Source organism: Megachile rotundata, chromosome 6, assembly GCF_050947335.1.
Source record: "Megachile rotundata isolate GNS110a chromosome 6, iyMegRotu1, whole genome shotgun sequence".
Taxonomy (NCBI): Eukaryota; Metazoa; Arthropoda; class Insecta; order Hymenoptera; family Megachilidae; genus Megachile; species Megachile rotundata.
Genome location: NC_134988.1, coordinates 13,266,402 through 13,293,929, shown reverse-complemented (window position 1 = coordinate 13,293,929; position 27,528 = coordinate 13,266,402). Strand labels below are relative to the sequence as shown.

Below are 27,528 nucleotides of genomic sequence, written 5' to 3'. Positions count from 1 at the left end.
AAATACTCTGCATCGCATGTTGTCGTGATATGCGTTCTCGAGCACATGTTCGATGTCCTAATACGCACGTACGATATACACGTTAGATCAGTGATGGGCAGATCAAGTACCCCGTGAAGACATCGGCGTACATGATGCATACATTGCAAAAATTTCGCATTTTATATTTACAAATTTAAATATACAATTTTGCAAATTAAGAAATATCAAATTTTTAAATATTATAATTTTGTAATACAGGAGTATGTTATTTTAAAATATTAAATTTTCGAATTAAGAAACTGAGTACGTCTACTATCGACTTTTTTGCCCATCACTAGACCATCTGTAATATGCATTTCGTACAAATCATTCATACAGTTGAATCCTCGCAAATCCTTGCTTTGATTGTTATCATTTTGAGTTGCTACTTGTTCGTCGATACAAATATGCGTCATTTCCACTTAATCGGTTTATTAGACGACGATCATTATTTTGGCCGCATTCCCGGAGCGCGACTTACTTTACAAAGCGTTAACCGTAATAGACTACATTGACCCAAGTTTTAACATCGTTACGAGTGACTATAAATTAGAGTTGCCACTATTTCTAATAGTACAACAACTAGGCCAATACAATGTCGGTATATTTTTTATCTTTATCATGATCTGCAGTATCATCTTAAAGCATTTGTTCATGGTTATTTGCTATACTTGTTTGACTTAAAAAAAATAATGGAAGACAAAATAAATCTATAACACCTTTAAAATCCTAGATTTTTATATTTCTATACTAAATCTCTATATCCCTAAGTCCCTACGTCTTCAGACTTTTAGATCCCTATATCCCTCTATTTTTAGTGAATGCAAAAGGGGGAAACATGGAAGTCGGCGCATAAGTAACGATGATTTAAAGAAGAATAGTTTTTCATTATATTTTGTCCTCATACTTTAAATAAATATTTTAGATTTATACAATGTATGAATACATTATATTTCAGTTATAAACCATTAGATTGCACATCTTTCTTTCAAACGGATATGCCGATAAAAATAAATAAAAACAATAAACATATCATGAATTATTAAATTAAAACAAGTTGACCACTGTATACCATTTTTTTCCAGTTTTTCTTAGATTTGTACAACGAATATAAACCTTTAAACGCGTTAGTTACAAAGAACTTGTTTTATTATTCCTTATCACATTGCCTGTGTTAACTTTTTTCTTGTATACTTTGAAAGTAGCTCCTAAACAAAGATGATCACTACCGACCGCAAAGTTAGGTATCGTAGGTAATGTGGAGCATTCTGCGACTGTCGGTAAGGTATATTTCTCGATAAGTTTTAAATCGCTATAAAAAATATAATCAACCGTGATCCATGCATCTTGATTCGTTGTTGCTTCTCGCTTTCCATTCTTCTTTTGGTGCTTGTACACGCTATGGAAATGGAACGGATGCGTTAAAGTACCAGAGCAGAACTTCGCCTGACAATCGCGAGCAATTTCTATCGTTTGAAGATCAGTTGTGTCTGTATTCACCTCGCGATAACTGGACGAAGCGTTTGAAGGATTTTCTTCTGAACCGGAATTTTCGCTATTTTCTAACTACAAAAAATAAAGAGGAATTGATTATAATAAACTTATGAATTTAAATAAATGATATCGTTCCGCTTGGAGAAATAAATTTATCCGTTATCAGAGAATCATACCATCACTCTATACGGTCCGTCGCCACGCAACCGATGCCTTAAAATGTTAAAGTGTTGACAATTATCGGTAATATAAAGACGAGGGGGAATTAACGAATTCGAAAGAGTTCTATATTCTGTTTGCTCAAGATTTCTTCCTTTTCCCCGATACTCGAACGATCCCCTCATGATGAATTTGTGTACTCCAGAATTCGGTTCTAAATTGAAGTCACCCGTCAAAATAACTGGAAGATATTTGCTTCCTGCCCTGTTTAATGTTTGGAAAACATATTAGACATTATTTCAAACGGGACATTACGATAATTTTTAAAAGTGAAATTTACTTACGGCGTGTTTTCCAAAAAAGCGATTCTTTCAATTTCTGCTAGAAGTAGTTGCGTCTGTCCTAATCGAACGTCGTTTCTTTTTGGATTATAAAGTAAATGAGTTGTAGCAATTACTAATTGTGTTTGAGGACTTTCTTTAACTGCTAATTTTGCAACGATCCCCACGTTATCTCTACTTAAGAGTTCTATGCCCGACTGATAAAGTTCAACCTTTACGTGTTCCATTAAAATAAACTGATCGGCACGATACATGAAGAGTAAACCATCTCTTTTATCATTTGTTCGTTTTTTATATAAATAAGCATAACCCAATTCTTTGAACGGAACTAAAAATTCTTCCAGATGATCTTGTTGCATCTCTTGAAGACAAATTATCTGAAAAATTCCATAAACCTTCTAAATAATTTTATTTGAAATTAAAAGAACATGGAAATTGAACACTCAATTTTTTATCATTTCGCGGAAACGAAACCGCAGATTGCAAACGATATGAGACTATATATCTATTTTTATATAAACTAGTTTAAGGTTACATTTAAAAAACGTATCAACAATGAAAATGAATAGAAAATAAACAAACATTAGCTTGTGTTCCTAAAATCTCTTGCAAGAGAAGCTGCCTCCTAATATTCCAAGATAGTGCCCGTTTGTCATGTTCCTTGTATAGAAATGGATAAGTTTCCAGCAGATACTGTGCCAATATGTTGAAGGATAGTACTCTCAGGACAAAATATTCTTCAGAATTAGAGGTCAGCTTCTCTGTAAAAATTGCACAATGAATATCAATTCTTTCATAATACAAATCCTATGTTTACCTTTCAATACTTGTTTCCAGCGCCTCATTGCTTCATATCTTTGTTTATCTTCCACATATTTGTCTTTCAAAAGCATTGTTGTATCAATACACGTATTTGTCTCAACGTTACTTTCACAATCTAGATTTTCTACTTGAAATGAGAATGGAATTTCGTGATTGTTACTAGAATTATAATATGTTTCTACAAATGGTTCCAATGGTGCTTGACCAAATGGCTGCTTTGCTGCAGAATTTGCCATTGTTCCCATAAAATTACAACACAACGTCAGTGCCTTAGGACCTGATATGCTTTTGCAAAAGTTTCTTGAAAATACTTGATTTCTTGCTAATCCATACATATGAGAAGTTGAAAATGGAGCTTCATAGTAGCAATGCTATAAATATGACAAAGTTATTTATACAAAATATAATTTTTTTAAATATTTGTACATGAATATCAACGCACATTAAATTTTTATTTGACATTTAAATTTGATTACAAACAAAGAAAACTTAAAAATTTAAACAGACTCGAAACCACATCTCAGCAAAATAAGTTACATAAGTTGTATTCAATCATAAACAGGTATATTATACATTAATTTCAGATACTTTTCATAAGATAATGTCTAATATCTCTAAACTGTATCTTTAGTATTTGCATTTAGGATACCATCATCATTAATATAATAAAAGAATAGTGGAATAGCTATAAAATTAATGTTTATTTATTTATTTTGTAGTTTGTTTACAACAGTAGATGATGCAATATTCTCTTCCAAAAATTACTATAATACTTATTTGTTAAAAGACAGTTGAGAAATTATATCAACATGAATTTATAAGTATAAAGTCATACGCACGTATAAATGCAAGAAACGCGTAAACACTCAAAATGATGTAAAACGTAAGAACGGAAATGTATATAACGGTGTATTTATTTTAGCGATAAACATGAGATGTTAATATTTGTATAATAAATTTTTATGTTATAGTTTTTTTATGAATAATTTTGCGACATAAAAAGTAACCAAATAAAAATTACTGATTCGTTGATATGCAGTGTGAAATTGCATAAAAAAAATAAAAAACGAATAATTAATATTACCTTATACTTGTAACGTAAAAATTTGAAGATGTCAAAACTTCTACTGTAAATTTTCCGCAGCAACTTGCTACCAGTATTCATTTATTTATGAAGTAGTGGGGATATTAATACACGAGTATACTGAAGTGCATAGGTTAGGTTATGTCATCCGTTGTCATAAAAGATGGATACTTTTCACATAGTCAGATGTAGATAATGTCGTCACAATGCAGAATAGGCAATTGATACAGTAATCCGTTTTCAAATTCCATAATTATTCGATTCTATTCAATGCTTATATTTTCAGAAAATCTCTTACCAAATAAAAGGAGAATGATTTTGTAAATAACACATTCCATTAATAATACAATAATTTAAGATTTTATTACAATTAGGTATTTATGGATTGATAGATCATAAAAGATTTGTAATAAATGTGTAATATCTTGCATTACAATTCAATTTTTTGTACGTAGTAGATGAATTTGACTCGAAATTTTCTATATACCAAAAATTTTGACAAATATATTCTAAAAAATATGCATATTACAAACAAACATGGTTTTATGTTAATATGGAAAAGTCATAGGTGAGATACATTTTTTATAAGGTTAATAAAGACGATGAAAATTAGAAACTTTATATTCTTATTAAAAAGTCATAGGATTAAATTTACTATTCAACTTTTAAATAAATTTGAATGACTGCATTTTCGATTACAAAATTGACGGATATTTTTAATTTACCGCCGCTCAATAACAGAGCATACTAAACTTGAAGCGATGTGAACATACCCAACTAAACGATGTGAAGTGTCTTTAACAGAAATAAGTTCGACTAATGTGTGTTTGGGAACAACGTTTTTGAACCTAAAAAATTCTATTGAATTCTTTTACGTTGTATATTGTACTAAAGACGTTTGCACGTATTTTTTCAATTTACATTGAGATTTGGTTTTTATAGTAATTCTAAACGTTTGAATTCTTCATCGAGTTTGTTCATTTCCAGTAATTTCTGATCCTTCATGATGAAGCTTTTATTGTTCCTTTGCTTCACTGCAGTCCACGTTTTAGGTATGAATTTTTCAATATTTATATATAATTTATAATTTTTCAATATAGCTTACGATTTTTTATGTAGTGTTGTAGTATTTTTTGCATTTATTTCTTGTTTCAAATTACACAAAAAATTATTTAAATATATATAGTTCTATACATTCTAAAGTAATTTTAAACATAAATAATAAATAATTTAAGGTATTTGATAGCTTTCATAAAAAAAACTTATTAAAAAAATGAATCTCCTAAATAACAGTAAAGAACAAGTATAGACATTCGTACGATCAGAAGTTTCAAGAATAAAAGCTTATTTTTGGGACAAAAATCTATAAAATTTGTAGAAAATACGAAAAATTGTATTACAATCAACAGTTTTGTATTTGAAAATTAATTTATGGGACTTGATCTCGTCAACATGGATGCGAAAGACAATCATAAAACATGGCCGATTTTAGTCTTCACTTTTAACCAAAAATTTTGCTTTTTTTTTATATGTATATATATTACCTGAGTTGATTTTAAAAGTTGCCATTATTGTTGGATATGGAATGGATGTATTATATTGAAATAATTAAATAACCTAATCTTTCTTATTATTTCAAAATAGGTGAAAATACAAAAGAGGTTTTAATTGACAACAGCAACAGTCCTAGTAGATTACTTGCGCTAAATGATACTGAAGTTCATCCTGAAGCAAAACCATCATCAAAGAAGACGATAGATCTTCTAGAATCTATATTACCTTCTTTAGATATGAATGAAAATAAAACAAAGGCAGATAAAACAAAGCCAGATAAAACAAAGTCAGATGAAACAAAGTCTACTACTGTCATCAATGTTTCAAGTTCTATGGCCACTGAATCTCATACAGAAGTTACAACACCAGATTTTACAACTGTTCCCAGTACCACAACAGATAGATTAACTGAGCAAACATTAACCACAACAGTTAATCCACCAACAATGGTCAATGTTGCAAATGTGGCAGCCTTATCTGCTGCTAAACCTGGCAAATGGATAGTTAATGGAACAGATAATAAAATTTGTATCGTGGTGCAAATGTCTGTGGAGTTTAATATCTCTTATGTGAATAACAATCATACGGTTGGTATAATAACATTTATATATGCTAAATAAAGATCAGGCATGATAAAATAAGAACGAACAGTAGTACCATGTATAATTATAAAATTCATGGAGAAATTTATGTATTATATCTGTTAAAAATGAATCAATTACACCTTAAAATTCTTAAATACTTTGCAGAGTTGTAACATTAAATTAAGATTAAAGCAATAATACAAGTAACTTTTCAGATTTCCTATAAAACATTTGACATGCCAGTGAGTAATGCAACCACAACAGGAAATGGAACTTGCGGTGCACTTGAACAAAATTTGACACTAGCATGGTCTTCCAAAAACCAAACTAATAATGGTAGCATGACAATGCACTTTTTGAGAAATGTAAATGAAAGTTATTATTCATTCCATCATTTGGAGGTTATGCTTCCAGCAGCGGATTTCCAAAATTCGTCTCTAAGTAAGAATTTCACATTTGTTTTGAAGTAATTTAAAAATAATGAAAATTAATTTCCATTTCATGTGATTATTAACAGATGAAACGATGATATTGGTGCATAATGCATCCCACATTACGGTTGGATTATCTAATTCCTACAGATGCTTGAAACAACAAATTCTCTATTTAAAACGCAATAATACTAATGAAACAGCTGGCTATTTAACAATAACAGATCTTCAGTTCCAAGCATTCAGAACAGACAATTCTACCACCTTTAGTGTTGGTAAGTTCTAGGGTATTTTCTTTAATCTGTAGCTTTTATTTTTTTTCCTTCTCTGTGATGGAAGAATAATATTATGCAGAATAGCATTATAGAATACCAATAGAATTAATGTTTTATTTATCAATTAATTTACAGCTAAAGACTGTGCTTTTGACACACCGGATGCCGTTCCGATCGCTGTAGGTTGCGCACTAGCAGGATTAGTAATTATAGTATTATTTGCATATTTGGTTGGTCGCCGACGAAGTGAAGCCCGTGGTTATGTTAGTATGTAACTCCTACGTATATCATTCTTCAATTTTCGTTTTTTAAGTAAGTTGATATTATACTTTTGTGTATTCCGAATCAAAAATTATTTTTTTCTTTTTGTAAATCTGTAAAGTTATAGTTTAAGGGAACTTTTGATCAAACAATCTTTTCTCTTTTACGCAATAAATTTTAAACAAAAAACAAAAAAAAAATCGATTACATCTTTTTAAGAATTGCTTGTTTTCTGGTTTATTACTAGTAAGAAGGATTTCATAATTATACACTTTTAAATAGTATTTTATATTAATCTTTTGTGAAATTCTGAAAGGTTTATTAGACAATGTATCATTGTTTTACTTTGTGATATATGTTACAAGATTAATTTTCAGTAGATAGCGTTATGTTAAATGTAAAATTTAACAAAATGTATTTCTAAAGAACAAAAATTATACGAAATAATATTCGAGAAACGAACGTACTGCAATAAAAAAATTAACTATGTAAAATTTATAATAAACGCAAATCATTTATGATACCTTCTTCTGATAGTAAATGTTAAAATTGAATTGCATAAAATATGATGAAATATATGTATAAAATGTACACGTTTTACTGTGATAATAATTTTAGAAAAATTCAGTTATGTGAATAAGCATCTGATTATTTATGTATAGTAATATTAATTTTTAAGAAATCAGTTTTTGTTATGATGGTACGTTCGTTGTTTGTCAGGAAATATGCTCCGTATATTCTTCATTTTTATTGATATTAATAATAACTATAATTCTAGTAAAAACCAGCGTATGCATTATATAATAGTATAAAGATTTCTATGTTTGCAAATTACAAAACTTGGTTGCTAATAAATAAATTACTATATATATTTAAAAGATAGTCTGTTTATTATTCTTTCCATTTCTTATCATTTTGGAATTCAAAATCTGAATTTGGTATCAACATCACGAAAAAACAAAGAGAAAATCTTTCTGTTGATATGCATTCAAATACGTAAGAGCTTTTTATCTTGACCACTGCATGTGCACGGTCGTCGTTAGGACCGTTGTAAAGGCGCGTGCACATTGTTCACAACCACATGCGCAGAATGAACGAACACTTCATTCTGCCGCTATTGTTGCTTCGGAATTGAAAACATGAGTTATCGTGTTTACAAAGTTAATTCATACAAATTAATGTTGTATGAATTATTTTCGTAAATTCTATTAAACATTTTTTATTAATTGTGATTATTATAAACATTCGTAATAAATTGTACATATGAGAATTAGAAACGAATTTAGAACCAATACGTACATGCTTATATTGAAGTAGTGAATTGAAGGTTAGAGGTGAGAGCATTCCCATTGGATTGCACTACAAAATAAAGTACAAAAAGTTCAAAGAAATCATTCTTACAATATATCATGGCCCTTGCAAATATATCTGGAATTCCTGATAAACATTGGCAGCCACCATTTGTTGTATTTGAAACTACGTACGTATATAAAAAGAATTGTATTTAAAAGATATGTATCTGGTCTGCAGAGTCAGAATGTATTAATGTATATCCTTTATCTTCTAAAAGAAGACCTATTATAAGAAGATATTTTTACATTGTTAAGAAGAATATGAATTTAATATGAAAAATGTGTAAAATGACTTTTGTTAAAAGAAGTGGATTTAATACATTCTGCCTCTGAAGTTTAAATATATGTTGGTAAATAATTAATAATAAAAAGAAAGATTAAAATTTTATTAATAATATTTTATTAAAATTTCAGAATGGGAGAAATTGTCATTGAGCTATATTGGAAACATGTTCCAATTACATGCAGAAATTTTGCAGAACTTACACGACGTGGATATTACAATGGGACTAAGTTTCATAGAGTAATAAGAGATTTTATGATACAAGGTATTGCATTATTGTTGTAGTATATCATGTCCTTATAATTATATTTCTTATATTAATTGCACATGTGCCCATATATTATATATTTCTTTGTTTAATATTTATCATTGTTCATAGAAAAAAATCGTTTTGACTATTTTATTTATAGATTACAAGATACTGTTTATGCAAGATATCAAGAGGTCTTATTGATTTAATATTTATTTTGCATTAAACATTATTATTGCTACTGCTCTAGGTGGGGATCCCACAGGAACAGGAAAAGGTGGTGTATCTATCTATGGGGAATGCTTTGATGATGAAATACATGATGATCTAAAGCATACAGGTTCATATTTTTCAGTGCTTGAGTATGCTAATATATTTAATAACTCTTCATTTTTTAAACTTAATATCTTAAATTTAGGTGCTGGAGTAGTATCTATGGCTAATTCTGGACCAGACACGAATGGATCACAGTTTTTCATTACATTAGCGCCCACGCAGTGGCTCGATGGAAAACATACAATTTTTGGTATGTGTAGTTTAGGATCTTACCGTATGAAATAATGTTAATTAAAAGGATTTTTAATTTCGCCCTATATAAAGATATGTTTCTATCGTTTTCGAGGATCGCATAGATCGTACATCCAAAACAGATTTGTTTTTGTCATTTAAAACGAAAATAGCTTGTTACCAACATATTATTAATGTATTTCACCTTGGGAGTTTTACCGGTATAAACGAAATTTTCATTAGAGTTTTTTCGTTAACAGGTAGAATTCACTCCGGCATGGCAATAGTCAAAAGAATTGGTCTAGTCGAGACTGATAAGAATGATAGACCTGTGGATGATATAAAAATTGTTAAAGGATCCATAAGAAATGCGTAATAAATAAATAAATTTTTAATTACCGTTCTTATTATGCTGATATTGTATGATATGAATAATGATATGTTTAATTATTTCTTTTGACGCGATACGAACTTTCTAAACAAATTAACAAAAACTTATTAAATAATTTTTCAGTAAAAATTATTTTAAAAGTCTTCATTTAAAAATTATCCAAGTAATTTGGCAAACATGCTATTTTCTTCTTAATAATACTATAACAATGGAATTATCCAATTATGTCGATATATATATACAGTATAAAATATACAGATTCAGTATAAAATTAATTATTCGCTTATTAACTAAAAGTAATAATCCTTTTCAATAAGGAATACAATAGTTTCTTGAGCATTATTTATATTTCCATCATTGTTTTCTAAATATACGAATCTATTACTTATTGTGTAACAAATGTTGAATTAGCTTCGGACGGTGTATTATCATTTTCTATTCTCGCAATACGTTCAACAAAACAAAATGTAATAGTACCAACAATGATACTTATCACTAATATAAGAAGTTGTATATAAAGACCGATGACATTACTGTAAGCAAAGCTCACTGCAGCTGCAAGTGATTGGCAAAATTTAAATAATGCAAATGCTGATGCATTGTTTTGTGCATAAAGTGTTCCTAATAACGAGTACACTTGCGTATTATAACAAGCATCTCCAAAGCCTAAAGCAAGACTTCCGGCCATGGCTAAAATCGGTGAAGGATTAATAAACCCTACGTCAGTAGTATCACCGAAGGGGCAGTCATTTGGCAGATTCAGAAAAATGGTAAGGAAGGCAAACAAATGTACACAAAATCCCGTAAGCACGACTGTCCATACGCCGCAAACACGAGATACCTTAGATGCAAAGATACCAAACAGAGCTCCGCCGATCACTTCGCCAATTCCGACGAAAATACCAGATAGACCAACTAAGCTAACACGCAAATCACCAATTGCTTCAGTAAATCCAATGCTCGGTGAGTAAACCCCAGAATAAAACGTTAACACGATTCCAGTATACACAAATGTAAAAGATAATAAAAGCATTTTAGGAGTAATGAAAAGTTTAAATGCGTCTGCCAATGCATTCCAAGCGGCTAACAATGGTTCCTCTCGTCTCGGTTCTGGTATTTGAAGTTCTCTATTTGCACCCTCAATTTCACCCAAAATAAGTCCTCGCGATGACTTTCTTAAGGTGGCAAGTAAGCATGTACCAACAATTGCTAACGCAGTAAGAACACTAAATACAATTTTTCTCGTTGAAGCGTTAATTTCAGATCCAATAAATAGAAAATAAACTAAGAGATTGCCGGTAAACATCGAAGTTTGAAATATGGCCCAAAATATTCCTGCATTTCTGGACATTGTTTCAGAGTCACTGTTCTCTGTTAAATACTGCCCATGTCCTGTCCATATCAAAGCAGCTCCAAGACCTAGGACTGCTGACGCGCAATAAAGTAGAATATATTGTGGCCAGAAGAAAATTGCTATGAAAAAGACATAGCTGAAAGCACCGGTAACTATAGCAGCTCTTGGCCCTGTCATGGAGATGTACGACGGCGCTAACCAGTTGCAAATGGCTAAGACTGCATAGATTATTGATAAGCTAGTATAGCCTTCACCAGTGAAATTTGGAGTTTCCTTCTTAATACTGTCCAGCACGGTTTTCTGTACAGAAAATAAACCTAATATGATACAACGCGTTAACGCACATTCTATTAAAACAAATAACAATTCTAAAATCTTATATATAAATTATGCCCTGGATTAAAAAAATCTTTGATACTGAATGAAGATAAGTATATATATGTATTAAAGTGGAAGTGATACATAAATCAATTTTATTGCATGATAAGATTATCTGAGAAAATAAGCTGGGTAATAATAAGTAAACTGTACCATTTAATTATTATTTATTTGTCAAGATAAGGATATAGATGTTAATGGATATCTTATAATAAATCTAATACTGATAACCCGCTATTGCTTACACGTGCAGAATGTACAAAACATACTCAAAAATACGTTTGTTAATCTATTATAAACGCAGTTTTGCATATTAATAAATTAATTTTTATAAAACAAATATTATTAAAGTTAAAATTTTATACATAATAATCTACGTATATAATGAAATATAAAATTTGTATTTTTAAATCTTTTAAAATCTGTGTAAATAAATGTAAATGATGTATCGAAAAATTTTGAATTTAAATTCGGAAAATGAAGGAAGTAGGGACTTTATGTACCTATGTTCAGAGCGAACTGCAAGATTACTTGTTGCGCAGCCAGTCTGTACGTGCTACCCATTTTAAGCAAATAATATTCGTTTTCTTCGCATTTTCAACTTTATTTCGGAGATCGAAAAATTAATACATTAATCATATGAAAAAGTGAATGAAAACTATATTATGAAATTTAAAAAGGTTCATTAGATAATTGCGCGGGTGTAATCATTTTTTTTATATAAATAACTTGCAAAAAGCTTAGACAAAAAATGACAGGTGTTGCGCGTGCAGGGTTAATCGTTAATCCTTTAAACTTTGCCATATGTGATTTATATAATCACGAAAATATTTTATGTACGTATCCGTAAAAGGTAGGAATGTTTTTCATATAAAATAGGTGTCATTATAAATTTACAAAAGCGACATATTGTTAAAGCTGTCATTGCGTTAATACCTAAATTTAAGACATAATACATACATACATGTATATCAAACTGCATGCGAAACAAATGAATATTAAAGAAAATCAAACAAATATTAATTAATTATATTAATTCTTGTACTCACCTCAATATTGCCCATTGTTTGAAATGCTGTAAACACCAGCATGAAACCCCAACTCAATGTTATTACATTTAAAAAATTTCTATCTAACGTCATGATGAACAAGTTAAAATGTTTTAAATGAAAAACAAAAGAATAAAGAATGTCATTAATTATTTACACGTCAAGTTCTAATATTCATCACAGTACATGTAAAGCAACAAATTAAACGTGCATATGCCAATAGTATGTATGTGGGCTAATAACCACAGCAGTCGACGCCTATAGTTTAAAACAATCAGTATAACTTGAATGAAATGATTTGAAGTTGTTTCAAATATCAACGATATGACACGTTGCGATAGTAAATTTGTTATCGATACATCGACAGGATTTATACTAAATTCAAGTTGTGGCTGTATAAAGAGGATTTTATTTGTAACTTTGTTCCACACATAGGCAGAGAAATCAAGCATATAAAATGTTTAATTTAGTTTATTCATTTGTTTTCAACCGAAAGATGGCGTTTGAACGCATTACCACTCGTTTCGCCCTGAATATAGTCTAAAATGTTTTATAAAAAAAATGTATCAGCATTCTGAAGATATTTTATTCATTGCAAGTGCAATAAACATAGTTTAGGTAGCATAGTTTTAATTTGCTTAATATCGTTAACCAATACTAGTTTTATCTCGATATTATAAAAAATAATGTAATTATTTTGAATTTTCCGCTATTGAAACGATTTCTCGATATAAGTGAAATCATATTCGGAAACGAAAATGGCCGACTGCGGCCAGTAAAAAGTTGTGATTGTTCCGTTATCATATACTTCGACGCAAGCCTAACAATTACTTAATATAGAAAATTGCTATCTAATTGAAGTTATAAAAAAGAATGCGTCACGTAATAGCCTAAACTGAATTTCTTGCAGATGTTCGATAACCAATGGCTAATAACAACATAAAATCCCGTAATTATTATTTACGAAGTTTAGACACGTTTACAAACTTAAATATTGAGTCTGGAAACGTTCTTTAAGAGTGGAAACTCATTGACATTACAGAACAATATACTATTCACAACGTACTATCCGTTCTCAGCAGAGTGTGAGATCATTGTACAACCACTATGACGAATTGCTGCATTTGGAATAAAACGAAGAACTTTTTTTTCTATCGTTTGTATATTTTTAGTGCTGTATGATTATATTAAAAATGTATATTCATGAATATTATTAAATCAGTCAGTGACAAGTGATTATATGAACAGTTCATTAAATGAAAATATAATTTTATTTATATAATACAAGTTAAATGCTTATCAATCATGAAGAAACAATTCTTTAGAGTCAAACAGCTCGCTGATCAAACATTTTCTAGGTAATTATTTTGTACTTTGATTTAAATTTTTGCATAAGCTATTAGTATTCTTTTGTTAAAGTGAATGCTTTAAAAACAACAGTAATTTAAAAGGAAGTGATATATAAATAACACTCATAGAATATGTACCTATATGTCAAAAAATTAATTTCATATTTTAATATTTAATAATAATATTATAAAGAGTGCAATTGTAATTTTTGTAGAGCTGGTAAGACAGAAGTTCTCACGGATGATTTACAAGCTGCGGACAAACATGTAGAACAAATTAGACTAGCTCTCATCGGTTTAAACAAAAGACTTGGTAATCTACCAAATCAAATTATAACACAAGACTCTGTGGTTAAAGAAAAACGATTGGTAATATCAGTAATCATACAACATTTTTAGCTGTCATGTATTTTCAATTTTTTAATATATATTTTCCAGAAAAAATGCCCAGAATATATATTAGGGCAAACAATGTTGGAAAACGCCCCTGAAGATGGCCTCATGAGTTTCACACTTTTGGAATGTGGCCGTGCACAGATGCATTTAGCTACTGAAACAATTGAACATGAAGCAAAAGTTGAACAATACGTTGCAACACCTCTTCAACATATTTTAGATACAGATGTACCAAATATATTAAAACATAAGAAAAATTTAGCTAGGTTAATCTTAGACATGGACAGCATGAGAACAAGATATCAACAAGCCAGCAAGCATAGTGCTGGTAATAAATATTTTCATTTTCACATTTTTAGCTTATGTACTCCAAGAATTAGATACAGGTTTCTTAAGTAGAGTTCCCTAAGTAGAATTCTTATTTTGAAGGCACGGGTGCAACGAAAATAGATAATCTAAGAGAAGAATTGGAAGAAGCTGAAGCTAAAGTTGAACAATGTAGAGATCAATTGGCTGCAGAAATGTTTCAGCTCATGTCACGAGAAACTGAATTAGCAAATACTATCATTCAGTATGTAAAACTTCAAAGAGCTTATCATGAAAGTGCACTGCATTGTCTTGAAGATCTTATTCCTGGGTTAGAAAGATACATTAGTAAGTATTTGACTATGAATATTTTAGTCATTTATTGTATTGGAAATTTCTGTTGAAAGTAATTTCACTTTATAATTACAGATGATAATCAAATGAAACCAGTTTATGGTTATCCACTTGAAGAACATCTCAGAGTAACTAACAGAAAAATAGCATTACCTATTCAATTATGTGTATCTGCATTATTGAGATTAGGTATGGAGGAAGAGGGTCTTTTTAGAATAGCTGGTGCTGCGTCAAAATCGCGACGTATTAAATTAAGTTTAGATGCTTGTTGCCTTACACTCCCAACTGCACTGGAGTATAAGGATCCACACGTAATCGCTGGTGCACTAAAATCATACTTACGAGAACTTCCTGAGCCTCTTTTAACTTACAAGTAAGTACAGAAACAATATTTTCTACTAGCATATATTATTAATAACGTAAAGAAGAAATATAAATTTTTCCCAATATATTACTTCAAAGATTATATTCTGAATGGATGGCAGCTGCAAAAATAACACATAATGAAGCAAGATTAAGAGCTCTTTGGGATGTACTGCATAAATTACCACCAGCAAATTTAGAAAATTTAAGGTTCCTAATCAAATTTTTGGCTGTACTTACTAAAAATCAAGATGTAAACAAAATGTCGCCTCAAAATATTGCAATTGTTATTGCACCTAATTTAATTTGGAGTCCGCAAGAGGATGTAAATACAATGGTGTAAGAATTTATTTTTTTAAACGATAATTAAAATAGAGGGAACTTACTGATACAAGCTAAATATGTTTGTTATTTATAATCTATATATCTATTATCCTAGTTATATTTATTATTTCAGGATGAATATGAGCACAGCTAATAATTCTAGTCTTATAGTTGATCAGTTGATTACATATGCAGATTGGTTTTTTCCTGGTGAAGTTGATTTCGACCGAGATTTAGAACTTGGAATTATAAATGGTTCAGAGAATCAAACTACAACTATGCGTCGTTGCATTTCTAACAGTAGTCTCAGTGATCATGGTGAAAGCCCTCCTCAAGGTAGTCCCAAGCCAGCAGTCCGTAGAAAAAATAAGCCAGCACCAACACCACCAAATAACACTACACCAGATAAACATGATAAAAAACCTGACGATAAACCACCGCCTACACCTGATAAGCCACCTAGACCTTTAACGTGTAAGCTTCAAAAACATGAAGTGGCTAGTACTGAATCGACGAACAAACATGAAACTAATACAGAAAAACAAGATGGGAGTACAGAAACAGAAAACAAGCAGCAGAGTACAGAAATAAATGTTGCTATCGATTCTCCATCATATACGTGTTTGACACATGTTAATGAGATACAAAATGAACCACATTCGCTGGACACAGAAACGGAAAATAATAGTCAAGAAATCGAAAAACATGAAAAAATTTTAAATGTTTCTGAAAAAACAGACAATGCACCATGTAACAAATCCATTGCGGAACTTGAGAATTCGGAAGCTTCTACGCATGGACTAAGAATAATCCCAGCAGAAAAACCACACCCTTCTACTTTGGAAAGAAGAAGACCGGTAGCCGCTCCAAGAAGTATAAACAATATAGTACATAATACAGGTAAATATTATTTATTAATGTATTAATGTAGTATGAACTATTTAATATACTCTTGTATTTTTTAAAAGAAACCGTGGAGTTGCGTAAAAAACCAGATATCAGTAATTCCATGTGTGTAAGTACACCGGAGAGAAGTAGCAAGCCAGCCATACCGGAACGACCGGTTGGATTAATCCGGCCTTCAAGTCTTATCAAGCAACAACCACGCCACAGTAACGAGAACTTAGATGCTGAGACAGGGGTGAGTATTAAGAGTTTCGAGGTGTTATATTTATTTTCAGTATTATATGTAAGATAATTCTTTAAAATAAATGTAGTTACTGCCAATGGATTCAACAAATATCTCTGCCTGGATATTGCATTTTGAAATACAATAACGTAAGCTATAAATGAAGTGAAAGATAAATCTGTTAACGATTTCTTGTGTTTTAAAATGTTAAAGATGTAGAGTAATTATTCAGAGATATTAATGTATTTTCCCCTTTTAATAACCTCTGTAGCCTTTAACTTTGGAAAGAGCTCATGTATATTCAGTGGACAAACAGCAGGTCAGTATAATACAAGTGCGTGGAAATGGCAATGCATTCTGCACCTCGGGGAACAACAATGGCAACGCGGCTTCGAACTTACAGAGAAGCCCCAGTGTAGGTAGTCGACCTTCGTCTATGTCCTTGTATGGTGAACGACCGGAGAAGCCTACGAAGTTGAATGCTCCAGAACAAACGAAAGCTCACGTGCGAACCAGATCAGAAGGAAACATTATCGATGTACAAACACAGACTGAGACGGTAGTAGTTCTTAAATCACCGCAACAACCAGTTCCGGCTTCCCCAAGATTTCATCAGAGGCCTCCACGGCCTCAACCTCCGCCACCGCCTCCACCCACAACACGAATTAAATCGGAGCAAGAAAGTACTAATCTTTAGGACTGATCGTACGATAAGTAATTATTACATTTATAAGAGAACTTTCAAAGAATCACTAATGTTTTTAATAATGACAGCTATATTTCTTACAAGACAATACGAAATTTAAGAAATTACTGTATAAAGTTTTTGATAGTGTAAGCATTTTTATTTTAATGTTAAACGACTGTTGTTTCAAGTTCAGTATCTTCGTTTTAACTGGTATATTAGACCAGCAAAATTTCGATTCATTTTTTGAAAATTTTTTAATAACTGAAATTTTTAATTAAGAATAAGTATAAAGTAACAAAGGAATTATTTTGGAATTTTAGCTTAAAAAATTCTGAATTTTTTAACTTTATACCATAAACAGCTGTTTTCATGTTAAAAGAACCTGAGCTGGATATATTCCTTTTTTCGATATCAAATTCTTCACAGTTCTTTAAATTACAATTTAGAAAACTTGATTGAATTAAAAATATGAAAACGCTGATATATTACATTACTTAGGAAAAAGTATAAGAACAACAAATCGAAGTTTTATTTATGTTAAATAATTGTCAGTATTCAACATAAATGTTCACTCTATAACCAAAAGTAGATCAAGCGATTTTATAGTATATTACTTACCATCCAAATAAATTTGAATTTGTCATTAAAGAAATTAACAATTTTAATACAATAAAGTTTTCAATTTTTTTTATAATTTTATATATTTAAATACTTACAGTCATTTCTTTTAATTTGATAAAAAAAATTTCGTATAACATTAGATGGTAAGTAGTATATTGAAAGTGAATTATTAAACACGCTGAAAATTATGTACAGAAAAATAATATCTGTGTTTTGGTTTTATAATGTACAGATACATAAATGGGCAGTTTTAATAAATTATATTACTTAAGGGAAATAATCGAATCGTCCTATATGTATAGATGCTTGTAACTGATTGCTTGATGATACAAATTTTTCCGCCTATGCATCTTAGTAAATGTAATTAATTATAAAACAAAAAAGACTTGTTATTACTGTAACATATTAATATGTATGTTTCCAAACATTAAGATCATGCCATTTAATAAATGGATACAACATTTTTGAAATAGTTTGTTGCATATGCAGCTATATTCTAAATATATTTTTATAACTAAAATGTTTATTAATCTATATAGTAAGACTTCTAATCCCTGAGGGATACATAATAAGGTATTTGAAAAGCACAACTTTTTTTCTTAGAGTTTAAAATATTGCAAATTGTTTGCATTATTTTTGTTTGTGTTTAACAAAATTTTAATTATACATTAAATAATACTTATATCATCAAGCATCTGAGTTAGTTATTTAAAAAGAATTAAAAAAAAGTTTCTTATGATTTCCTTTAATGTAGTATGGTTTACTTGAGTTATCTGAACATTTATACATTATTTCATACGTTTATTTTTTGAATAACTTATGTGCAATTGTTATTAAAAAGGAAGTGAAAAATTTTGTATGTTTTTACATTAATTTAAAATTATATTCGTAATAAAAATACACTGTTCTCTACGTATTGTTGTTAAAAACAAAAACATATTATTTATGTTTTGCAATAAGCATCGTATTGTTATGTAAGATTAAAAAAAGAATGACTTTTTGATAAATTGTGCATTTACCTAAGGAATGCTTAGGCTGTGAATGTAATGAAAACTGTTAGAGGATTTTCTTGTATATAAATAAAAATTTGTAAAGTAAAATTATTGTATAAAACATGATTTCCATAAGAAAACCATTATTTCAATTTATTAATTTTCATTAATAAATTTAACTAGTACAATAGAAATACAATAGTATAATATTAAACGATTACACATACTAATATTTGAATATGTCTTTCAACTGTTCGTCAGCGATGTCTTTGGGTGTCATACCGTTATTATCTTCTATAAGTTGGGCACCTATAGAAAGCAAATATTTTACAACATCAAGATGTCCACAAGAAGCTGCATAATGCAAAGGTGATTGCCCATCTTCATCTTGAGAATTTATATTTGCTCCTTTCTTAATTAATTGTTCTATAATTCCCAGATGCCCCCTATCTGCCGCCCAATGTATTGGTAATAAACCTTCTGTATCCATCGAATTTACAAGTCTTGGTTCCTTATCTAATAGTTCTTGTACTTTTCCTTCATGCCCTTCTTTTACCCAATCCAAAAACGTTTTATCTATATCATTAATTTCTTCTTCTGTATTTATTAAACAGCTAACAGCAACCCAACTATTTGATTCAGATTTTATATTCTCTTCCCAATTAGGATCTAACTTAGTTAATTCTTGAATATAACTATTCATAGCAGTATCATGACTCATATCATTAAGGTTCTTCCATGCTTCCCATTTTTGTCTAGCTTCTATTTGATACCAATTAGGTTTTGAAGTATCACAAGGTCCAATTGTTGCTTGTTTATATAATGCATAAAATTTTAAAAGTTCTGTTGAATTTAATTCTGATGCTAATGATTGTAAATGATGAGCTGCTTTATCAAATATGTCCTCAAGATTCATTTTAATGTTTTCTACTACATTTAATGTATTTTATTTATCAAATATTTCTGATTATTAGATTATATCTTTATGTATATTTTTTAATTATCTTTGTGTTCCTCAATATGTGGCATTAGAATGTTATCAGCAAAATCTTGCATATTACAATTCCATTCAATATATAATTTCCTCTCATCTAGTATATGTACAGTAGAAAGTGCAGCCTTCATAGCGTTTCTATCATAGAATTCTACGATTCCCTTGCCTGTGTTTACTCCTAGCTTGCTAAATTTTACTCTTGCTAATTTCACATCACCAAATGTTGCAAAGTATTTTTCAAGATCACTATGAGAAATAGTCCAAGAAATATTACGCACAAAAAGAATATATCTACTATTCATGACAAAAGTCTCTTAAGTTGCACGTTGTATACTCAATAAGTGAATAGTATGATCTTGCATCAAATCATGTATATTTATATCAGAATCAGTACCAAGACCAGCCAATGATATATGAGTACATGTAAGATTCCATTTATTTAACAAGTGTTCTATAGACCAGTCTGCACTTCTTTCTTGGTAGGTACAAAGAAATTTTGCATTCGGATTTCTTTCTAATAAAAATGCTACTGTAACAACTATGTCTTCAAATAATGCTGGTTCATAAAAACAATCAGATCCAAGGATTAAATCTAATGGTCCAATGGAAAACAAGCTAGACAGAAATAATCCCCATGTAATACCAATAATTTGAACTTGAGATAAAATACCATTTAATTCACAACTTCTTCTTATATGTTGTAAACTTCTAGGAAAACTAGCAGAGTCACTTAAAATAACGGTGGCACCACATTTACTGGCTAAAATTCCTGGTAGGGCTGTGCCTGATCCAAGCTCCAAAACTCTTTTTCCGATAAGTTCTTCTTTATGTTCCCAAAGAAACCAAGCTAACACTGGTGCAGAAGGCCATGTATAAAAACTATAGTTGGCTTGAAGTAACTAAAACAAAAATTTAATATGAAAGAAAAATTACATTAAGGGAAATTATTTATAAAGACCTTTATTTATTTATTAAAGCCTTTATAGATTACTGATGAAAATTTATAACTTTGAGACTTTGGAATTTTTAAACTATGTAACCTTGTTCATTTAAAATTTAAAAATGCTGGGACTTTGGAATTCAAACACCCTGTAAACTGTACTACTGTAAAATTTGAAATTTTAAAACTTTAAAATTATGAACTTTCAAAACATTGAGACTTTGGGACTTTGGAAACCATTGGAAAAACAACTTCTATAATGCCCTTTGCTACATGTGCTTATTTTACACAGTAATAGTTAATCCAACTCTGATTATTTATAAATATTTGAATCATTTGTTCATGTCATAAATGGGACGTCATCTGTAATAGTGCATTAAAAAAATCTAAATTATTTGTTCGAAGGAACATTTAGGGTAACAAGAGTTTTAATTATAAATTTAAAAGGTATTTCTAAAAAAAGTACATAACCAAAAATAAACAATTATGACTTATCAATTCAGAAGTATACAACTTTATTACCTCTGGAATATAAATCTCTAAACTTTCGTTACACTGTATATTATCTTGAGTTTTCCTTGAAGTGAACAAAAACTTTTTTACTTGTTCGGAGGCGATTCCATCGGACATTAGGCTGTGCATGCGTGAACTAGTATCGCGTGATATACTTTCTTCTAAACCTGGCATGACTAATTATCAAATCGTTCACGCCAATATCTTTTCGTTAATACCTCATTTATTTCGACCGTAATTAACAAATTTTAAATAAGGATCATCAACTCATATTTTCTGCGTTGACAAATAAAATCTAAATCGAAAATATAATCACTATTTTGTCCAGAGTTGTCGATTTACACCAACAATAGAAAATGCAAATGTATAGATAAGATTTAAATTTTGAAATGGCGCGAACCGATACAAAAAGAATCATTATCATTCAACCAAAATCTTTATTATTAAAATTTCAAGAATTATACAAGTTATAAAGAATTATACAATTTATTGTTAATTTTTAAGAAGAGCATGTCAAGTTGAAAAGCAATTATACTATAAATTCATATATCTATTTATATATTTATAGGTATATGATTGAAGAATAAGAAAGTAGTTAATAATAATAATGCATATTACAGTATTATTGGTTTAAAAATGTTTATCCTAACTGGGCATGACATTTTTATTTAAAATATGAATATATTTTAGTTGATACAGTACTGAGGCAGTCGTTTAGATTAAACATGGAGGAAGCTGCTAGTGAGAAGTTTCTGTCAAGAAGACGTTCTGCTGCTTTGAAGGCTTTTAAAGTCAAAGATGAACGTGTAGCAACTTTTAAAAAAGTACATATGTATATTTTCGATATACCCTATTCAGTTACGATAATTTCATAGTAATATTCTTGTAAAATTTATGTATATCTCCCGGCATCATTCTTAACATGGATGTGCTGTAAACAACTGCTAAGACCTTACATTTTTGCACCTTTCAGGTAGCAGCAATTTTACAAAAATCTGAAACAGATAGAACCGCAGAAGAAACGGGAATACTTGTGTCTTGTAGTGATGTAGTAAAAGAGGTTAATTTAAGGTATAGCCATTTTGGAAATCATTGATTGCACATTTATGATCATATCAAATTATTTTGTTGTTAATGTTGTAACACAGAGTACGGACATTATACAGGGTGTCCCAGGTTTTTTCTGAAAAATTTTACCAGCATATTCCGCGACTAAAAAATAAGTAAAAGATGTTATATAAACATAAACTGTTAAATACAGTGTTAAAAGGTTGTAACAAAAGTACAAAATGACAATGGACTACTTTCTTTTTTGATATCACATAGAAATAATTTGTCATATTATAATTTCATTTCAAAATGTATGTTATTATTGATTGACATTTATAGAAAATAGAATTTTTTCCATTATTAATTTCTGATTTACTTTTTTTAAGTGTAACACATGTGTCAAGAAATCGCATATTTATGTTTGATAAACTTCTTCTTTGCAGGTTTCTTACGATGCAGTTCATTACTATTTCATATTTTTGTTATGGCCTTTTAAGAGCATGTAAGGGCCTATATTTGCATAATGTATACAGTGATTTTTCTGAAAATCTGTTACGATTATTTCATGTTAGAACCTGTTAGTAGACTTATTGTTATTGCATTTTCAGCTGATGTGTGTTTTAGGTGGATACTACAGTAACAAGGAATTTAAAAGTGATATACATATGTATATATGGTAACATGTTTCTTTGTGAGCATTAATGAGAAAGTAAAAGTTCCTTTGTTCTTTAATTTCAAGGGAGTTATTGTTACATATGGAATGTTGCTAAAATTATGCAAGAAAAACTGGGACTTCCCTCATATTAATTTTAATAATTGTTGCCGGTTTTGAATGTAAATTTTAATATTGAATTATGTAGCAAATATTATTGTAAAAAAACATTCACTGTAAAATTATTTATTAGACAAGAGAAAAGACATAGAGTAAAAGCAAGATTAGAAGAAGTAGAAGATGCACCAGAAATATTAGAAGAAAAGTGCATAAGATTAGCTGCAGCAATTAGCAGGGCAACATCACTCGCTATTTATACCGGTGCAGGTATTAGTACTGCTGCTTCTATCCCAGACTATAGAGGAACTAATGGTGTGTGGACTCGTTTGCAACAGGGAAAAGATATCGGGTAATGTTAAAATATGTCTACTTATTAGACCATGGATATTTATGTACTTATGATATATCAAAGTCTGCAAAGTATGTATAAATTATGAAATCCATGGACTGTAGATTTAGTGCTATACAAATAGATGTATACTTTGCAAACTTTGATATATTATAAATGCATAAGTATCCACTGCCTAATTATTACAAACAACTTGCTTTTTTCTGTTGAGTAATATTTATATTAATTTGCTTTATACTTACAGAAATCATGATCTTAGTCAAGCAGAACCAACAGTCACCCATATGGCTCTTTATGCTTTATACAAGGCAAGAGTTTTGAAACACATAGTTTCTCAAAATTGTGATGGACTCCATTTGCGAAGCGGGATACCCCGCACACTTTTATCCGAAGTTCATGGCAATATGTATATAGAAGTTTGCAGAACGTGTAAACCTTACAGGGAATATTGGAGATTATTTGACGTTACTGAAAAAACAGCTCGATATTCTCACGGGACTGGAAGATTATGTCACAGGTGTAATTCCGTTTTGCACGATTCTATTGTTCATTTTGGTGAAAGAGGCAATCTTCCTTGGCCAATTAATTGGAATGGTGCGACAAGAGCAGCGAAGCAAGCAGACGTTATATTATGTTTAGGTTCCAGTTTAAAGGTGTTAAAGAAGTATCCATGGTTGTGGCAAATGGATAGACCAATTCACAAACGTCCATCGTTGTACATTGTAAATTTACAATGGACTCCAAAAGATGAAAATGCAGTTTTAAAAATAAATGGCAAGTGTGACGAAGTCATGAAAAGAGTTATGGTTCATCTTGGATTAGAAATACCGCAATATGATCGTACCAAAGATCCAATTTTTTTCCACGCTGTACGGCTCAGAAGCAATGAACAACAAACAACAAGTCAACCCTGTCTGGAAGAACCAGCCAATATGACTCTAAAGGAAATAGATGAAATTACTGACAATTTTCACGAAGATATTGCATCGGAAACCAAAGAGGAAGATTGTGCTTCGCCGATAAAAGTAACTGAACCAATGTCTACGTATTCAGCGCCATTTTTTACCGCATTACCATTTTTGTCCATGGGTTTACCATTTCCACCAATGTACATGTGTCCTCAATTAACACCATTTTTTTATTATCCATTTGTACAAGTACCCAATATGACTTCAGATATCGCGAAACCCAAGCCAACTTGTACCTTCTGTATGGAGAACGAGGGGTCACTTACTTGTCTTTATTACCAACGAGATACCGATAATACTCGTTTAATAGGAGCTGAGAGCAAGCAAATGAAAGATGCAAAAACATTGGTAATTCGTGCAGATCCTCCAATAGCGCCTAAAAATCCCGGGTGGTTTGGTAAAGGATACCGCAAAGGCATGAAGAAAAAACGGTAGCATTTACTCTTCTCGATATGGTATATGATTTTCCTTTTTTCTGTTACTCTATAAATATATGACATAATATAGTATATTATTATATACTATAAAACAATAATAATAATGTACGTGAATATATAATGTACGTAAATGTTTGATGCTTCCATATCATAATGGAATCTGTATACACAATTTAACGTGTGTAGCAATCTAATTCCAGTATTCAGAATTTTAATAATTAAACGAAGATTATGAAACTGAAAACAATGTTAAGCATAAGTCATTATTCCTATTTAGTAGTTACTTGAGTATTTAATTTCGAACGTAAGTTAAAAAGTGAGGTGACTGATAAATATTTAAATATTTATGTAAGTGTAATTTGAAAATTGTTAACTTATAAGTATTATCGTTATTTGTTTCTCGTGCAGTACACTTGATTCCAAGTTTTTTACATCATTAACTAATGACGTTGTGATCTTTTAATTATAAGATTTTATTTAAACAGCATTGTATGAATTACGATAAACTCAGAGCGACCAAAGTGATAATTTTTAATTATATCTTTTTTTTACTATTTTGTACTTTGTATTTGTATAGTCCGCTGTATCATACGATTTTTTTAAAAGGAGTGTATGTATGAATATAACATGTGCAAAACTTTTGAATTGTTTATCATGTTGATTCACCATTCCAGTTTTGTGAATATTATCTAAATACAAAAAATTTAATTTTATAAATACAGAAATTGTAATTAATTTTGAATTACAATTAGCTATCGTTTTGTATTGATCAATATACAGAATAAACAGAAAGTAAGTTAGTATAAGACTGCAATATGAATCAATTTACTTTTTCTGTTGTCTTTTTTTATTTCGTTGAAAGGTAAAAGAAAGGAAAAAAAGAAGAAGAAACGATTGATATAACGAGGAAGGGAATGTGGCTAGAAAGGGGAAGGTTGAAAAAGCCTATAGTCTGTTACCATAGTAACCCCGTAGAGCGTCACCCTATTACCAACTTCGACGGCGCTTATTCTAAAGCCTCGTAGTACTTCGCCAATACTACGAGTGTGGTACGTCGACAGCTCATTGACTTCTTTACAACGAAATCTCGTTGTAAAGCACGTGGTGATTCTATTTCTCTACCGTTTTAAAAACAACTTTACAATACTTTATTAGAGAATAAAGGACAAATGGAAATAAAACCAATCGAGTACTTTATCTTACATAATTTTATTCGTAACCAATTACTTTTTAAAATTAGTAATTGTTACAATTATTCTTTGCATTTTACATTAAATACATACAACAAATAGATTGTAACATTAATTAAAAGTATTTATGTAAATTATTAGGATTGATAAATGTTAGACGTATTTTACAGGTTATATATAAATTTAATAAAAACAGGTTAATATAAACAATGAATAAGTGTATGTAACAATGAGTGAAAATATTATTTTCTTATAATACATTTGATTCACCGTTTAACAGACTAAAACAAAGTTGATGTAAGCTTTAGCATGTAAGATAATTGAAGATAATTAAGTCTATCATTCTGTTGTCCCTACATCAGCTTTTATATAGAGCAACAAGATAATTGTTAGCTTTCAAACGTCGTGGTGTAAAGACCGTAATCTTTTGACAATAAACCTAAAACAATGGATAATAAATATTAAAATAAAATATTGTCAGATAGTTTGTTAAAAATTATATTAAATGCAAAAATGTATATTACCTAATAAAAACATTTCTCCTTTCCTTTTTAAAATAGCTACTTTTTGAGTTAGTTTATTTTTATTTAAATTGAAGCATTCAATGCAGAGCAATGTACAACACAGAGCATAGTTGGCATTTCTAGGGGAAATGGCGATGTAGGGAAAAGAGAACCACTCGTTAGTTGCCGATTAGTAAATTTTCAAAATCACAAACTTATAAATTTGGAGCTTTTCAAAATCACGAATTATCAAATTTTGAAATTTAAGATCTTGAGGAATTTAGGAGTCTGTGAATTTGAGAAATATGGGAACTCAAAAATTTGAAAAATTTAGTTACTTGGAAATGTCAGTGATTTGCAAATACTTGAAAATGTAGGGAATCCAAAATTTAGAAACTTGAAAATTTTCTGATTCACAAATTTGGAATTTGAGAATTTGGAAATTTAAAGATTTGTAACTTGAAAATATGGAAATTCGAATGGTTTAGAATTACAAAATTTAAAAATGTGATCTTAAACATGAAAAATTTCAGGTGTACATGTTTAATTTTGAAAATCGAAGACAATTGGTGGGAGTCCTCTCCCACTGCTCAACCAAAGTAATCTTACATTGCCCCGGTGTGTGCAGATCATAACAATAAGCTGAGTGAAAGAATAAGAGTAGCTTGAATGAATATACAATCAAGTAGGTACAAACGAA

At 30.0% G+C, this 27,528-nt stretch overlaps 8 protein-coding genes and 1 long non-coding RNA gene across 17 annotated transcripts; 4 read left to right on the top strand and 5 right to left on the bottom strand.

Annotated features, from left to right (window-relative positions):
• Positions 1-887: 887 nt before the first annotated feature.
• Positions 888-4,212, bottom strand: angel (protein). Of its 2 annotated transcripts, XM_012287820.2 has the most exons (7): positions 3,922-4,212; positions 2,833-3,208; positions 2,598-2,776; positions 2,019-2,392; positions 1,692-1,938; positions 1,522-1,587; positions 1,153-1,420 (listed from the first exon to the last, which is right to left on the bottom strand). In XM_012287820.2, exons 1-7 carry the CDS (start codon positions 4,000-4,002, stop codon positions 1,349-1,351), a joined length of 1,395 nt encoding a protein of 464 aa, XP_012143210.1. In that variant the 5' UTR covers positions 4,003-4,212; the 3' UTR covers positions 1,153-1,348. The 2 variants fall into 2 exon arrangements, with proteins under 2 accessions (XP_003704458.1, XP_012143210.1); XM_003704410.3 differs by having other exon boundaries at positions 888-1,587; positions 3,922-4,205.
• A 484-nt stretch (positions 4,213-4,696) lies between these two features.
• Lamp1 (lysosome-associated membrane glycoprotein 1) lies at positions 4,697-7,904 on the top strand. The gene is made up of 5 exons (XM_003704392.3): positions 4,697-4,973; positions 5,566-6,062; positions 6,275-6,500; positions 6,577-6,765; positions 6,901-7,904. Exons 1-5 carry the CDS (start codon positions 4,925-4,927, stop codon positions 7,038-7,040), a joined length of 1,101 nt encoding a protein of 366 aa, XP_003704440.3. The 5' UTR covers positions 4,697-4,924; the 3' UTR covers positions 7,041-7,904.
• Positions 7,905-8,048: 144 nt separating this feature from the next.
• Cypl (peptidyl-prolyl cis-trans isomerase-like 1 Cypl) lies at positions 8,049-9,813 on the top strand. The gene is made up of 5 exons (XM_003704393.3): positions 8,049-8,506; positions 8,793-8,926; positions 9,162-9,251; positions 9,330-9,437; positions 9,679-9,813. Exons 1-5 carry the CDS (start codon positions 8,436-8,438, stop codon positions 9,792-9,794), a joined length of 519 nt encoding a protein of 172 aa, XP_003704441.1. The 5' UTR covers positions 8,049-8,435; the 3' UTR covers positions 9,795-9,813.
• LOC100882149 (UNC93-like protein MFSD11) lies at positions 9,678-12,863 on the bottom strand. The gene is made up of 2 exons (XM_003704412.3): positions 12,591-12,863; positions 9,678-11,463 (listed from the first exon to the last, which is right to left on the bottom strand). Exons 1-2 carry the CDS (start codon positions 12,681-12,683, stop codon positions 10,195-10,197), a joined length of 1,362 nt encoding a protein of 453 aa, XP_003704460.1. The 5' UTR covers positions 12,684-12,863; the 3' UTR covers positions 9,678-10,194.
• LOC100880153 (rho GTPase-activating protein 44) lies at positions 11,460-19,220 on the top strand. 7 transcript variants are annotated; one of them, XM_076533012.1, is made up of 12 exons: positions 13,073-13,208; positions 13,501-13,948; positions 14,155-14,308; positions 14,378-14,663; positions 14,765-14,989; positions 15,071-15,368; positions 15,458-15,697; positions 15,816-16,582; positions 16,651-16,823; positions 16,900-16,960; positions 17,083-17,130; positions 17,215-17,345. In XM_076533012.1, exons 2-10 carry the CDS (start codon positions 13,896-13,898, stop codon positions 16,957-16,959), a joined length of 2,256 nt encoding a protein of 751 aa, XP_076389127.1. In that variant the 5' UTR covers positions 13,073-13,208; positions 13,501-13,895; the 3' UTR covers position 16,960; positions 17,083-17,130; positions 17,215-17,345. The 7 variants fall into 7 exon arrangements, with proteins under 7 accessions (XP_012143200.1, XP_012143199.1, XP_076389125.1 ...); XM_012287810.2 differs by lacking the exons at positions 13,073-13,208; positions 16,900-16,960 and adding an exon at positions 11,460-12,377 and having other exon boundaries at positions 13,501-13,539; positions 13,633-13,948; positions 17,083-19,220; XM_012287809.2 differs by lacking the exons at positions 13,073-13,208; positions 16,900-16,960 and adding an exon at positions 11,460-12,394 and having other exon boundaries at positions 13,501-13,539; positions 13,633-13,948; positions 17,083-19,220.
• Positions 19,221-20,028, bottom strand: LOC105662775 (acyl-CoA-binding domain-containing protein 6). The gene has a single exon (XM_012287803.2). The coding sequence runs from the start codon at positions 20,026-20,028 to the stop codon at positions 19,339-19,341; it is 690 nt and encodes a 229-aa protein (XP_012143193.1). The 3' UTR covers positions 19,221-19,338.
• Positions 20,029-20,174: 146 nt separating this feature from the next.
• Positions 20,175-21,891, bottom strand: LOC100882258 (histone-arginine methyltransferase METTL23). The gene is made up of 2 exons (XM_012287801.2): positions 21,569-21,891; positions 20,175-21,005 (listed from the first exon to the last, which is right to left on the bottom strand). Exons 1-2 carry the CDS (start codon positions 21,731-21,733, stop codon positions 20,421-20,423), a joined length of 750 nt encoding a protein of 249 aa, XP_012143191.1. The 5' UTR covers positions 21,734-21,891; the 3' UTR covers positions 20,175-20,420.
• A 339-nt stretch (positions 21,892-22,230) lies between these two features.
• On the top strand, positions 22,231-25,776 carry Sirt7 (sirtuin 7). 2 transcript variants are annotated; one of them, XM_012287821.2, is made up of 5 exons: positions 22,231-22,383; positions 22,533-22,630; positions 23,515-23,730; positions 23,975-24,755; positions 24,907-25,776. In XM_012287821.2, the coding sequence occupies exons 1-5, from the start codon at positions 22,285-22,287 to the stop codon at positions 25,003-25,005; spliced, it is 1,293 nt and encodes a 430-aa protein (XP_012143211.2). In that variant the 5' UTR covers positions 22,231-22,284; the 3' UTR covers positions 25,006-25,776. The 2 variants fall into 2 exon arrangements, with proteins under 2 accessions (XP_012143211.2, XP_003704443.1); XM_003704395.3 differs by having other exon boundaries at positions 23,975-25,776.
• Positions 25,777-26,549: 773 nt separating this feature from the next.
• On the bottom strand, positions 26,550-27,192 carry LOC105662779 (uncharacterized). Its single transcript, XR_001096307.2, has 2 exons — positions 26,850-27,192; positions 26,550-26,764 (listed from the first exon to the last, which is right to left on the bottom strand). It is a non-coding gene; the product is annotated as an uncharacterized LOC105662779 (long non-coding RNA).
• Between the last annotated feature and the right edge of the window lie 336 nt (positions 27,193-27,528).

Coding starts and splice junctions, on each gene's coding strand:
- LOC100882149 (XM_003704412.3), bottom strand. CDS start 12,683: ATGACGTTAGATAGAAATTTTTTAAATGTAATAACATTGAGTTGGGGT. Junction 11,464..12,590: donor AAACAATGGGCAATATTGAG/GTGAGTACAAGA, acceptor TTTTCTGTACAG/AAAACCGTGCTGGACAGTAT.
- Sirt7 (XM_003704395.3), top strand. CDS start 22,285: ATGGAGGAAGCTGCTAGTGAGAAGTTTCTGTCAAGAAGACGTTCTGCT. Junction 22,631..23,514: donor GTAAAAGAGGTTAATTTAAG/GTATAGCCATTT, acceptor ATTATTTATTAG/ACAAGAGAAAAGACATAGAG. Junction 23,731..23,974: donor CAACAGGGAAAAGATATCGG/GTAATGTTAAAA, acceptor TTATACTTACAG/AAATCATGATCTTAGTCAAG.
- Lamp1 (XM_003704392.3), top strand. CDS start 4,925: ATGATGAAGCTTTTATTGTTCCTTTGCTTCACTGCAGTCCACGTTTTA. Junction 6,501..6,576: donor TTTCCAAAATTCGTCTCTAA/GTAAGAATTTCA, acceptor GATTATTAACAG/ATGAAACGATGATATTGGTG. Junction 6,766..6,900: donor TTCTACCACCTTTAGTGTTG/GTAAGTTCTAGG, acceptor ATTAATTTACAG/CTAAAGACTGTGCTTTTGAC.
- LOC100880153 (XM_012287810.2), top strand. CDS start 13,896: ATGAAGAAACAATTCTTTAGAGTCAAACAGCTCGCTGATCAAACATTT. Junction 16,583..16,650: donor CAATATAGTACATAATACAG/GTAAATATTATT, acceptor ATTTTTTAAAAG/AAACCGTGGAGTTGCGTAAA. Junction 16,824..17,082: donor ACTTAGATGCTGAGACAGGG/GTGAGTATTAAG, acceptor TAACCTCTGTAG/CCTTTAACTTTGGAAAGAGC.
- Cypl (XM_003704393.3), top strand. CDS start 8,436: ATGGCCCTTGCAAATATATCTGGAATTCCTGATAAACATTGGCAGCCA. Junction 9,252..9,329: donor TGATGATCTAAAGCATACAG/GTTCATATTTTT, acceptor TCTTAAATTTAG/GTGCTGGAGTAGTATCTATG. Junction 9,438..9,678: donor TGGAAAACATACAATTTTTG/GTATGTGTAGTT, acceptor TTTCGTTAACAG/GTAGAATTCACTCCGGCATG.
- LOC100882258 (XM_012287801.2), bottom strand. CDS start 21,733: ATGCCAGGTTTAGAAGAAAGTATATCACGCGATACTAGTTCACGCATG. Junction 21,006..21,568: donor TAGAGATTTATATTCCAGAG/GTAATAAAGTTG, acceptor TTTTTGTTTTAG/TTACTTCAAGCCAACTATAG.
- LOC105662775 (XM_012287803.2), bottom strand. CDS start 20,028: ATGAATCTTGAGGACATATTTGATAAAGCAGCTCATCATTTACAATCA.
- angel (XM_003704410.3), bottom strand. CDS start 4,002: ATGAATACTGGTAGCAAGTTGCTGCGGAAAATTTACAGTAGAAGTTTT. Junction 3,209..3,921: donor TTTTACGTTACAAGTATAAG/GTAATATTAATT, acceptor TCATATTTATAG/CATTGCTACTATGAAGCTCC. Junction 2,393..2,597: donor TTTTAGGAACACAAGCTAAT/GTTTGTTTATTT, acceptor GGAATTTTTCAG/ATAATTTGTCTTCAAGAGAT.